Raw genomic sequence first — 12878 nt, forward strand, 5'->3', positions numbered from 1 at the left:
TAGCAAAATTTTTATTAAAAATATAAAATTTAATGTAATTTAATATATCGACACTGATTATATATAAATATATATTTTTAATAAAAATCACTATATTTAACTTCTTTATTAAGTGTAACGGATTAAAAAATTAATAATCTACCTTTTTGGTTTTTCTCCACTTATGTTTGTCACTTTCGTGAAGGTGGTGGCAGTCACGGACAAAGGTAGCGGTAGATCATAGAAGGGTAAATGAGTAACAGGCTTACCAATTGGGATTTTTGTCGGTTACGAGAATGTCAGTTTTTTTTTTGTGACGGACATGTGCTCCTTTCTAGGTTGTGGGAAATTTCTCAACATTCTAATTACAGTTACAAAATTTATGTGCCTTAGCTGCGGATGATGATGAACGTGTATGGTTCCAAGGCCACAGAACAAGGGCCTTTTATCAATGTGAAATAATCCGCTTCAAAATTATCAAACTAGAGTATTTTTAAAAATTTTAGTAACATAAAAGGAAAAATATGGTTTATCTTATATTTTTATGTATGGAATTTGTAGCTGTCTATAACAATCATTTTTTACTGGTTTAGACCGTCCAAATGATTCTGGTAGCTATAATAAGACTATCACAATTGCTTGCGTAAAAACATTTAAGAATTGGTATTCTATGACTTATTTTATATTAGCATTTATTTTTTGAAAAATAAAATTAATTTATAAATTTTAAAAAGAAATTATCCCGCGTTAGTTGAAAAAAATGTTTAGAACTAGATTGGATAAAAACGAGCAGGTACACAATGCCTTTGTCGTATTATGTTGCTTCTTGTTTAATGCCGTTAAGCAAAACAATATTTTTGTTAATAAAATGGGCATAGTATACACAAGACCACCTCACCAAATCTTCACTGTAAACAAAATTCCAATGCTAAGTAACATACTTTTCTTAAACCCTTTTCTTCGACTAAGCTACTACTTTCTTAACACTTCAAATTTTTATATTGCATTCTTTAAACCAACGTCAGCGATCATGAGAAATAGCCAAGCTGAACGGGCATGGATTCCTCATATTGAGCTACAACTGCCTCCTCCACTACAATCCAGCCCTTACTACTGGACTTTGCCTGTTCAATCCCTTCACAGCAACTCTGAGAAAATCAAGCCATAAGAACATAGTGAGCATAAAAAGACAAGTTCACAAGATATATATAATTCTCTAAAAAACTTTAACCTACATTCTTCCATAAAGAACAAATTTAAGACATTTAAACCTAGTTGTCTAACTGTACATTTTTCTGACAAAACTTAGATAACTTATTCTCCCATTCAAAGTAACATGATGAAGATAGAAGAAAAAGAGAAAGTGCTAAAAATGGATGAATTATAGCAACTAAGGCTAATATGAAGGCGTAACAAGGTTGAACAATCAACCAGGTTTGGAGGGATGGCTGCATTTTCTAATAAGCACGCATTTGGCTGATATAACAAGGCCTGATACACCCTATAAATACAATTGACATCTAACAGCTTTATTATTGCTAAGCCATTCTTATATGGTAAAACTTATAGGGCAGGGAATGGTTATCTAAATCAGAGGGCAACAGAAGAATACCAACCTCTGGACAAGTATATACAATAAGGGTCATCCAATCCCACTTTTCTACCATCTGTCTTTGGTCACCAAGTGCTTCCTGTAGAAAGTATAGTAATGGAGGCATTAGCTGCATCTCAAATTGCCTTGGTCTACCACAGAGCTTGCAGCTGCCAGAGTTTATTTCACCAGCTGCAGCTAAAGCTGGCCTCCCACCGTATGAATATCTACACAAAGAAATGATACGGAAAGCATGTTATTGATCCCCAAAAATATGAAGGAAGAGAAAAACAGGGAGAAGAGGGAGTGAAGCAGAGAAAAGGAAAGATTTAAATGCTATGAAAAATATAAATAATAGAATGATGGCATGATCAATGAATGTATTTAAATGCCCTCAACTTGTATGTTTTCCCACTTATCAAAAGGGAGCCACAGAAAGAAAAACGGATGGAATAAACCCAAACTTTCTCCAGCTTCCTCAACTCAAGTGGATTTAACTTTTTATTACTGCATGTTTCATAAAGTCCACACCAGGTACTGCTATTGCAACTCAGGTATTATGAATTAGTAGTGACTAGAGAGAAATTATATTTCTCTGGCAAAGGTTGAGCAAATAAATTCTTTCACCAATTACTTAACATGCCACATCAGAATCACACACTCCCCACTTGAAACCACAATCCCACTTTATCACCCTAATGCTATTGCTCTGGTCCCTACAATTCTTTCACTTTCAACAAAGCATGTTAACCGTTCTAAATCCAGCACAAATTAAAACTTTAACAAGGAATTGAGATCAAAATAAGTGATATGGGCGAGGCAGTGCATTTAACTCTATAGTCCACTCCAAATCATCATTTATTACATACCTGAAACATTGTTCAGGATAAGCATCCAATCGTTTCTTAAACTTGAGATATGTTCTATCAGCAGTCAAAGCTTTATCATACTCATAATGTTCCTTTTCCCAGGTTTCTTCTGCTTGTGAAGGATCCTCAACATCACTTCCATTCTCCTTAATAGAAAGTGATGAGTAGTTAGAACATACTGAAGTAAGATCCCCCGAAGATGGCTCTTCCTGGGCATATATATAAAAGCAGGGCACCACTGTAAACAACCAACACACCAGCCAACTACAACAACTTTAGCACAAAATTCAGAATGCTCTCATAAGTAATTATAAAAATGCAGTGAATTTTTATATCATAATTTATACCGGGCATATCATTATCTTTATGAATTAGAGTTGTTGTTTTTGGACACGGAGAAGACGAAGGAAGCTTGTCCCGGCGCCTTCTCTGGGGTTTTTGGGTCTTAGTGTTAGAAGCCAACATCCCAGCTTCAAAGAGAGCCCTGCCCAGTTCTTCCAAATCCATGTCACCTTCATCATCTTCATCTTCCGACACGTTGACACTTAGAACATCATTGGACGGTGCGGCTTGTTTTTGTGGAGACATATCGACATCAGCAATATTCTGAAGGCGAAGAACTCGCCAAGCTGTTCCACATTGAGGAGAGACACAGCCGAGAACGAAAAGAATGCGGTGCTGAGAAAGAGGAGCATAAACCTGTGCAACGAGGGAGAGTTGAGTGGCACATGAAGCACAGCGAAGGAAATCGTCGTTTATGGCGTCCTTGGGACAAGGCCAGTCCTGCGTTCAGAAAGATACGGAGTCGTTTAAGCATGGTTGATTTATAAAGCAACGTAAGAGTAGTATTCGAGTTAGACTTACAGGGATTCCTCCAATTTTAGTTGTGAAGGGATCAGAGGGCTCGCGATAATTCAGAGCCCATGGCCCAGGCATGCCTAGAAATGTTGCAGCCATCTCTTTCACCATGGATTCAACTAGGGTTTATCCTCCCAATTATCAGGTTAGCTTTCATTATTTAATTATTCAGTTTTCAACACCTCAAAAACCGAACCGGGTTCGATCCTGAACTGGATCACCACCCAGTCCGGTCTCCATACTAGGGTTATCTATACCACAATTATAATTGCAATCAATTAATTACAGTTCTTCTATTTTATCATTTTCAAAACATTTAGGGTATATATGGATTAATGAAACACAAAGCAATAAAATGGAAAATATTTGAATATATTTAAGTTCCATCGTTTAAATTATAAAATTAAATATGAAATAGAATTGATTTCTACTTTATACTATTATTTCTTTTTATCAATTTTGACCACCTGAAAGATAATGGACAGATAATTTTTTGTTCTTTTTAAATGTTTATTTTTCATAAGATAATCATTTTATAAAGTAGCTTTAAAACAATTAGTATAGTAACAGTGCAATGTAATAATTTTTTATTTTAGAATATATATATATATATATTAATAATTAAAAAATATATTTTTTATATTTTATAAATAATTATATATAATAAAATTATTTTAATAATAATAAATTTTTAAAACTATTTTAACTAATTTTATAATTATGAATAATATGTATTAAAATGATAAATATTTAATAAAACATTTTTAAAATATAATTTTTTTAAATAATATTTTCATTGTATAGTATCAAAATAAATTAATTAGATGTGAATAATTAATATATATTAATAGCCATAAATTTAAGAGATAGGAGTCTTAAAAATAAATTTTAAATTTTAAAAATTTAAGACAATCAAATTTTAAAATAGCCATTCAATATTTCTAATGTGACTGTATTATATCTTGATTTCTGAAACTAATACATATGTATAAAACTGGCCATTCAGTATTGTATCTTATTTTGTGGATGATATATTATTGTCCTACAATGTTTTAAATTTAAAAAATAATAATTTTACATTTTATATATTGTCAGAGGAAAAAATTAATATTAACAAAATTACAAAACTTAATATTGCAAGAAATGTACTCACAAAATTAAATAGTGAAGGGCAAGGGGCAACATAGAGTATAACTAATAAGGATTAAAATCAAAAAGTATTTTCAAGATAAGAATAATATAAAAATAAAAATGTTTTTATTTATTTTGCTTTATTTACTATCTAAATAATCAAATGAAAATTTTATTAAATTCCATCATAATATATTTAAATAATAAGATAAATTAATTACTTTATTAAATTTATCAATCTAAACACACTTTCATAATTTCACCATGTTAACTTTATCCTTCTAAATTAGTGCTCGGTACAGTAATTATCCTTTCTTCAAAATGATAAAACATTGATAACATACTTTCGAGAAAAATTAATTTAGACTTATAATTTTTTATTTATAGTTTGACAAACTCCTTTTAATATATTATATATTTTTTACTGAATCATTAAAATGTACAAAATAATATAAATCTCACTTTTAGCCACAAATCTCACTCATAATTTTATAAATTTAAATAATTTTCAGTAAATATTATAAAAATATCAAAAGTGTATTATAAATACATTTAGCCATATGTCTGGACTCCAGGAATATTATTTGTGTGTAACTTGATTAGATTTGCCATTGGTGGATGCTCATGCATATTAAAACTGAATATATCCGTACAAGGCATATTGACCTCAAGCCTATTTCTGATCATAATAACTCTGAAGAAATATTGAGAATGTATTTTTCAACATATGTTTATATTATTTAAATAAAATTTATGTGAAAACTATAATCTGACCTTAAAAATATGTAATTTTGCAAATAAAAGAAAATTAACCTGACAACAAAGGTAGTTGGCTTAGTAAAGTAAAATAGGTCCTTGATAACTTACACTCAATAATTGATATCATGGTATATCTGGGCTAGTTGCTTTCTTCGTATTATTCGCATTTAATGAGTCGAATTACATAATACATGCAAAAATGGGATTGGGGGTAGCAAGTTGCAGTTGAGAATAACATATGATATAATGAAACTTGTATATCCCCGTAAAAAGTAAATGTATTCGTACATGATATATACAAAGGGTGTGTAGCTAACCCAATACGCTACTTCACCTTCTATCCTCTTGACATGGTAAATTAGACTAAAATGGAGCTCACGTGATGTAAAGGAACGGTTCACTCAATTCCATCTCTTAGCATTTTTCGCACCTTTAGACTTCTGTTTTGCTGCCTGAAAGGCCTGCATCTTTTGCTTCTTCCGTGCTTCTTTCTCAGCCTGTTATTGCAAAACAATTAGAATGCACAAGCTCTTCTTGAAGTTCTTCAATACTGCTAACAACCCACCAATATATATGGATTTAACCAACAAAAGTTTACCTTGGACATCTTAGATTTGGCTTTCACTTTAGGAGCTTTGCCCTCTAGCTCTGCCTCGCGTTCAAGTTCTCTTTCCCTAGCATCGAGATTCTTCTCTAAATAATACTGCAATTTTTTAGACTCAAACATGTTAGAAATCTATAATAAGCCATGCAATGCCTCATCATGCTGTACTAATTATATAAAAAATCGGATAAGATTTAAATGAGCAATATAAGCAATATTAAAATTCAATATGTCTGCTAAATTTACACCATTTCAATGAAAATATGGTTTTGGAAAATGATCACAAGTTGCCATAAATATAGTAAATTACACCCTCATAATTATTTAACCCTGTTATCATGTGAAGTTTTAAGAATATAACAGTATTTGGATCCTCTCATATCAAATCTCAGAGTAATTTTCTTTTATTTTGATACCGCATAGATATATTCCCAGCATCATTTTGGTCCAATGAGAGAATAATTTTGAGAGATCCAAATGAGGTGAGAAAATCTGTGCGGGATCAAAAGTGAATTACAGTTTCTCTAATTTTAAAATATGATGCGAAAAATGAGACTTGATGTAAACAAGACACCTAGTAGAGGGCAACAGGGATAAAATACGAAAATTGAGGATCAAGTGTAGTCAAGCAGGGGATAATATAAGATAATTGAGGATTGAGCAGTCGGGTATCCATAATCATCCTAAGCACCTGGATAATACTAAACACTAAATGCCAATGTTTTGAACAAGTACGATCAGAAAAGTTTTTAAAAATAGAATCCAACTAAAAAGCACATTTGTACTATTGATCAATGAGTTCCTACGACCAACTGCATCATGAATAAATTTAAGTTAATCCATTTTAACTAGCTCTAATCTTTTGGAAAAAAATTGTCTACTATCACACTCAGTGGGCCACAGAAAGGGGAGGAGCAGAGAGAGGATTAACTAACTTACATTGTAACCACCTGCATAATCCTGTAAAGTGCCATCTTTAATTTCTATCACTCTATTAACTATTTGCTTTATAAAGTATCGGTCATGAGATACTGTGATAACAGTGCCCTGGTACTCAGTTATTGCCTCCTGTAAAAGAAGTTGAAATCATTAGGCTTATAGCAGACAGTGAGCTTTTAAATAAGGAGAAACATATGAAGAGAGTGAGCCAAACCTCGAGCATTTCTTTTGAAGGTATATCCAAGTGGTTGGTTGGTTCGTCCAACACAAGCAGAGTCGATGGTTTTACCATGAATTTGCAGAAAGCTAGTCGAGCCTAGGAAAACACAAGAGACAAGATAAATTCAAATATTTATGCATCCCGGTTAGCAGAGAGTGAAAAAGAGTAGAACATTGCAGCAAAACTAGCAAAGCTATTGTTACATCCAGAGAGTAAGATGGAGGAATTACAATGTTAATTAAAATATTATACATACGCTAGGAGAAAATCAGGACCTTCAAGAATTACAACCATTCATGAATATATTACTCTTGATTACACAGTGCATGACAATGAATGGAAGGATATTAATGCATCCCATGATTATCGAATACATTTACTGGGGGAAAAAAGAAACACCCATCTCAATGTTCAAGGTTGGAGCATATGTCTTAATATCATTTACCAATTTCTTTACCAATTTCAATTCTTCTTGTATCTTAAATTTCTTTCAATACAATCATCTTAAAGCTTTTACTGAAGCAATAACCACTCAAATCAAATGTCTAGTAAAAGATTTTCAAAATGTCTATTACATTTAACAGAACATCTATTCAAATCTGCAGGTAATGAAGTAATTCTCTGTTAACAGCAAAAGAATTACAAAAAGAACCATTGAGTCATAGAATCAAGCTGGAAATTGAATGTTGCATTTCTCACAAATGCTAAATAAATGGCAACTGAAAAAGAAAACAATTTTGAATTTACCTTCTCACCACCACTCAAAAGTGAAACTTTTCGGTCAAGCATATCAGATTTAAAATTACAACGCCCAAGAAGTCCTTTAATGTCATCAATCCTCCAGTCCTCTGCAGCTTCTTCTACTGTCTGAATCACTGTCTTGTCCAGATCAAGTGCTTCAGCCTGTTAAATAAATCAAGTTAGCACTAAAATATATTAACCACAACAAAGTTTTGACATGAAAAACTGGAACTGAATGCATAATCATCAATTTAATTACAATTAGCATTTCCCTGGTTAAAGAAGCACACCTGATTTTGCTCAAAATAGTTAGGCAATACATTATGCTCTCCAAGCAAAACTTCACCCCCACTTGGCTTCTCTAAACCCATAATCAATTTCAGTAAAGTACTCTTGCCACATCCATTTGGACCAATAATGGCAATTTTTTCTCCCCTTTCAATTGTAAGATTTGCCTTTTTGAAAAGTGTCTGGCACAGAAAAACTTGATCAGTTGATGTCATATAACTGACATGTAGACAGTCAAACATTTTAAGTTTTGTCACTCTGGTTTTCAATCATAAAACCAAGCTAACAGACCTTATCCTCAAAGCCAAATCCCAAGTTCTTAATTGTTACGACAGATCTTCCACTCCTTCCGCGCTCAGGGAACCTGATTTTCATTTGCTTCCGTTCAAATGGCTTCTCTACTAGTTCCTCTTCCTGCAGTCTCTCCAGCTTCTGTTGTCATACATAAACAAAGAAATTCTTTTAAGCAAATACTGTAGAACAACAAAACATTAAAATTTACAATGAAGAAGGATGCAGTGCAACTAATCTCGGTAATTAACACAAGCACTGTATTTTAAGTCATCTTAAGTGACTATTATTTAAGATTGCTAATACCTTGTTACAACAAATCATTTATGAACTCTCACCCAATCGCTTAGGCTTTGAGGAGAGTTAATTCATGGCGAGGATTTCGAACCTTTATAAATTGTAACCCAGTGATTAGGAGTTAAATCCTTTTCCACTCTTATTCTTCTAAATAATTAAAAGCTGAATTTCAGACAGGTATGGTGGGCTTGTACACTTCAAGGCCAAAGAGTTCTTGAAAGAGGGGTGTGTTGGATATAAAATCATCCATAAACTTTCAAAACTTTCAAGAGAAATAGGTTTTAGACATACTTAGTTTAATTGGTAACTTTGGCTTGTTCACATTTTGTACAAGAAACACCATATATTTATTAAACTGTCAACTTTGCACTCATTGATCACAAATACCTTTTCAGCAGATGAAGCACGGCCAGAATTTGCTCCAGCACCTAACCTACTTATCAAGTCTTTTGTCTGTTCAATTTCTTTCTGCTGCTTCTCCCATGCAGCATACTGTGCCTCAATCCATGCTGCCTTTGAAATTACAAACTCTGAATAATTCCCCTCATATGTCCTGGATACACCCATCTCAGTTTCAACAATTTTTGTACACAGCTGATCAAGAAAAGCTCTGTCATGGGAAATGATAACCATCGGCACATCCTGCTTGTTAAGATAGTCTTCAAGCCACTCAATGGTGTCGAGGTCAAGGTGATTTGTGGGCTCATCTAACAGTAATAAATCAGGCTCCTGCAAATGACGACAAATTGCCTTGTTATCATCAAAATCATACACTCAAACCCACATCATCTACATCACAAATTCACCAATATCAATATGCACATAGCACAGCAAGATTGGTCATATATGCATAATGTTAATAACAAGCAAGTATTATTATACAACATACATTGAAGAGAGAAGACGAGAACAAAGCAATTAAGTCCGAGTTATCAGTATGCTGATTTTTCAAAAAACATTAACACAGCTGCGCTAGAGCAGATAAAATTGCCACAAAGCAGTGCAGCCGAGGAGACATTTTCACCCAGGAAGTAACAGTTCACAGAATTGAATCATTCCTTTCACTCAGTTAAAAACTTCAAACTAATAATACACACATGATGATGATGATGTAATAATAATAAAAATTGGCAATACCCAATATACAATAGCAGCATGCAGTGAAGTAGTATAACATAGACACCTGAAGTAGAATCTTGCCAAGACACATTCTCATTTGCCAACCTCCACTAAAAGACGCGACCAACCTATCAGAATCCTCAGGAGCAAAACCAAGTTCTGGTACCAATTTATTTATCTTTGCATCAACCTCATCCAAGTCCACAGATTGTGCCCTCCTCTGAAGTAAATCAAACTCATCCAAAAGCCTTCCCATTAACTCCAAATCGTTAACAGCACCTTCAAGTGCCTTCTGCACCTTCTCCAACTTGCTCGCCACCTCCATTTCCTCCTTAAACGCGCTCATAAACTCCTCCCTCACCGTCCTACTCAACGACACCTCAAATTCCTGGTTTAGAAACGCGATTTTCATGTTCGGCTTCGCTTTTATCACGTTCCCCGAATCCGGTTCCTCCAGACCCGCAATAATCCTCATCTGGGTCGTCTTACCCGCACCGTTCACCCCAACTAAACCCACTTTCTCACCCTTCTTCACTTCCCAACTCACGTCCTTCAACACAGTCACACCCTTGTACGTTTTGCTCACGTTTTCTAACTTCACGCCCGATGAAACACTCGACGCGCCCGTGTTCGGCTGCTTCCTCACGCGCCGTTCGTCGACCGTAGAAGGCTCAGAAAAGAGAGACTCGATGTCGTCCTCGACGGTGACGGTGGATAGGCCCGATGAAGCATTGGAAGTGGAATTGGGCCTTAGTGGGCCCAAGAATCGATTGGTGTAAATTAAATTGGTGTTGATGTTCACTCTGGTGAGTGTGCGCGGCGGAAAGTGGCGGAGTATGGAGGGCTTCGGCGCGTCTAAAATGACTGGCGCGGTGAGGTCGAGGTGATGAAGCTTTGCGGCTAAGTCCATTGGTGAATGCTAATGACAAAGAAGATTAACGGATTCTGAGGGAAGGGAACTGATATGGTGTGACTTCTCCCCCCACAAATGCTCTGCCAAATTTCAACCCATAAACCAGTTTCCCAAGCATACTCTGTTTTTTATCAGTAGATAACATTACAACAAAAACCATTTACGAAAATGTTATCATTTGACGACCCAATTAATAGTTTTTAAACCGAATGATAATATTAAAATTATTTATATCATTACTGTATTTTAATTAAGTTACAAATTTATGGAGGATATATATGTGACCAAATTAATTATAACTTTATTTTTAATGAAATTTCAATGAACTTTGAATTCATTACAAGTAAAATTTGCTTAGTTAAATTTGTCAATTAAGTTCCAGGAAAATAAGTTAAAATAAAGTTAAAATACCCGATTTTATCGGTCATTTGCCTAGATGGTGTTTTTTAATAATCAATTAAAGGGGTTTTAGGCTTTTTCTGTTAATTGATTCATTAATTAAAATAAAGAAAACGGAAATTATTAAATATATAGGTAGTAAAAAGTTACATATTGTTCCCTTGGATTTATTGTGGCCACAACTAAATACACAAATATGAATATAAAAAAAGATCAGCCAACAGATAACGAATCGTGTTTAGAATAAGGGATTTGTGTGGTGCAGAGTAACGCTATACGGCCTTCTCTTTTGCGCCACGCGTGAGTTGATGCTGGGAGACTTGCATCACGCTCTTCAGTCCACGTCGCACAACCACAAACTACAAAAATACTATGACTTATTTTGGGTTCTTTTGTCCTCTTTGGGGATTTATATCATGGTGGGTATTTTATTACTTACTTTTTCTGGCCCAATACTTTAATGTTTTAAACGATCACCATTGAAAACGAAAAACCTTGGGTTAGTTTTCATGTCCTTGTATTGTATGCCCATGTCGATGTTAATTCTTGAGAAACCATAGTCCAAAACATGTTACTGGGAAACCTGTCTATTGTGAACTTCAAAAAATAAAAGACCAGCCTGTGTGCTGAATTCCTGAATCCTTTCCATCAGGTGAGCCATCTTCATATTACAAGTTTAAACTGTAACCAAGCCCAAATAGAATCACACTAGTCTCACTCGTTTTAACACATTTTTCATTTTTATTAGTTAAAATAAATAATTAAAAACTATAAAAATATTATATAAAAAATAATGAGACTCATTTAATTTTTATAATTTTTAATAAATTTTAATTAATAATTATAAATGTGTTAAAGAGAGACAGGTAAGAAATATGTTATTTACATTTAAGTCTATTATTATCTTTTATTGTAAAACTAAAAAAATTATATTTCCTTTTAATATTTTATAAAAATATTAACTGAAATAATGAGATTAAATATCTTAAATATGTATAAATTATTTAATATTTTATTCATTTAATAGTTAGGAGAATTATTTTAAAAATGTCATGGTAATATTTATAATCATTTTTTTTTTCTAAAATGAGGAACATATGTGCTGTTCTGTATTAAGATAATTCATTAATCTTGACCAAAAAAAAACTCTGTCGAAATTACAAGTCGCGGACTAATAAAGTTTATAAACTTTATATTATGAAAAAATATATATATTCAATCCTCTAGACTTTTAATTGTTTACAAAAGGGAGTCTTGATTTTTAACCTCGTTATAATTTGCTCTTGAATTTTAATCATTACATGAAGTGACACTAATTATTTAAAAACCAGATTTTATGCTTTTTTTTTTCAATCATCTTAAGTTAAAAAGAAACAATTGGACCGACCACTTTCATTTATATAATTCATTGATTTAACTAGTTAACTTTTATTTATTGCTTGTAAATTTCAAAATTAAACACCTCCAATCCAAGCCACAAACAAAGTTGACAGTGAATTATTAGATGGTAGCTAAGAACGATTTGGAAGAGTTGCTCAGACAGGAAGAAATTGCATGGTGTAAAGCGTCTGGAGCTGCTTGGTTGAATTATGGCAAACTGAAACACCAACTTTGTTTGGTAAAGTTTCTCAAAGCAGACAACAAAATCACGTCGGAGATACATGAGTTGTGAGTATTTATAATATAGAATAAAATCTTAAAAATCACGCTAACATAAATTTAATAAATATTCTAGAAAAAATTAATAACTAATATAACTAAGTTCATTAAGCATAATAAAACATAAAACCTTAAAAAATTTAATAATAAACGTGATTCATCTCACTAATCTAAAATATAAAATTATGGTCCAAAATACAAATAAATATAAAAATTAGACA

At 33.0% G+C, this 12878-nt stretch overlaps 2 protein-coding genes across 2 annotated transcripts; both read right to left on the reverse strand.

The window, feature by feature from the left end:
• Positions 1-758: 758 nt before the first annotated feature.
• On the reverse strand, positions 759-3431 carry LOC113852692 (programmed cell death protein 2-like). The gene is made up of 5 exons (XM_027483036.1): positions 3304-3431; positions 2787-3222; positions 2440-2677; positions 1596-1797; positions 759-1127 (listed from the first exon to the last, which is right to left on the reverse strand). Exons 1-5 carry the CDS (start codon positions 3406-3408, stop codon positions 1008-1010), a joined length of 1101 nt encoding a protein of 366 aa, XP_027338837.1. The 5' UTR covers positions 3409-3431; the 3' UTR covers positions 759-1007.
• Positions 3432-5246: 1815 nt separating this feature from the next.
• Positions 5247-10769, reverse strand: LOC113864843 (ABC transporter F family member 5). Its single transcript, XM_027499020.1, has 9 exons — positions 9751-10769; positions 8955-9296; positions 8271-8411; positions 7982-8161; positions 7698-7853; positions 6945-7046; positions 6731-6859; positions 5786-5890; positions 5247-5684 (listed from the first exon to the last, which is right to left on the reverse strand). The coding sequence occupies exons 1-9, from the start codon at positions 10594-10596 to the stop codon at positions 5589-5591; spliced, it is 2097 nt and encodes a 698-aa protein (XP_027354821.1). The 5' UTR covers positions 10597-10769; the 3' UTR covers positions 5247-5588.
• Positions 10770-12878: the final 2109 nt, after the last annotated feature.

This window comes from Abrus precatorius, unplaced genomic scaffold (genome assembly GCF_003935025.1).
Source record: "Abrus precatorius isolate BTA unplaced genomic scaffold, Abrus_2018 Scaffold10, whole genome shotgun sequence".
Lineage (NCBI taxonomy): Eukaryota > Viridiplantae > Streptophyta > Magnoliopsida > Fabales > Fabaceae > Abrus > Abrus precatorius.

What these genes read in the sequence shown, in the direction of transcription:
- LOC113852692 (XM_027483036.1), bottom strand. Translation starts at nt 3,408, where the DNA reads ATGGTGAAAGAGATGGCTGCAACATTTCTAGGCATGCCTGGGCCATGG. An exon ending in CTAAAATTGGAGGAATCCCT is followed by an intron (nt 3,223 to 3,303) that starts GTAAGTCTAACT and finishes TTCTGAACGCAG; the next exon opens with GACTGGCCTTGTCCCAAGGA. An exon ending in TATCCTGAACAATGTTTCAG is followed by an intron (nt 1,798 to 2,439) that starts GTATGTAATAAA and finishes TTCTTTGTGTAG; the next exon opens with ATATTCATACGGTGGGAGGC.
- LOC113864843 (XM_027499020.1), bottom strand. Translation starts at nt 10,596, where the DNA reads ATGGACTTAGCCGCAAAGCTTCATCACCTCGACCTCACCGCGCCAGTC. An exon ending in TTTTGAGTGGTGGTGAGAAG is followed by an intron (nt 7,047 to 7,697) that starts GTAAATTCAAAA and finishes GTGTTTTCCTAG; the next exon opens with GCTCGACTAGCTTTCTGCAA. An exon ending in CCAAATCTAAGATGTCCAAG is followed by an intron (nt 5,685 to 5,785) that starts GTAAACTTTTGT and finishes TTGCAATAACAG; the next exon opens with GCTGAGAAAGAAGCACGGAA.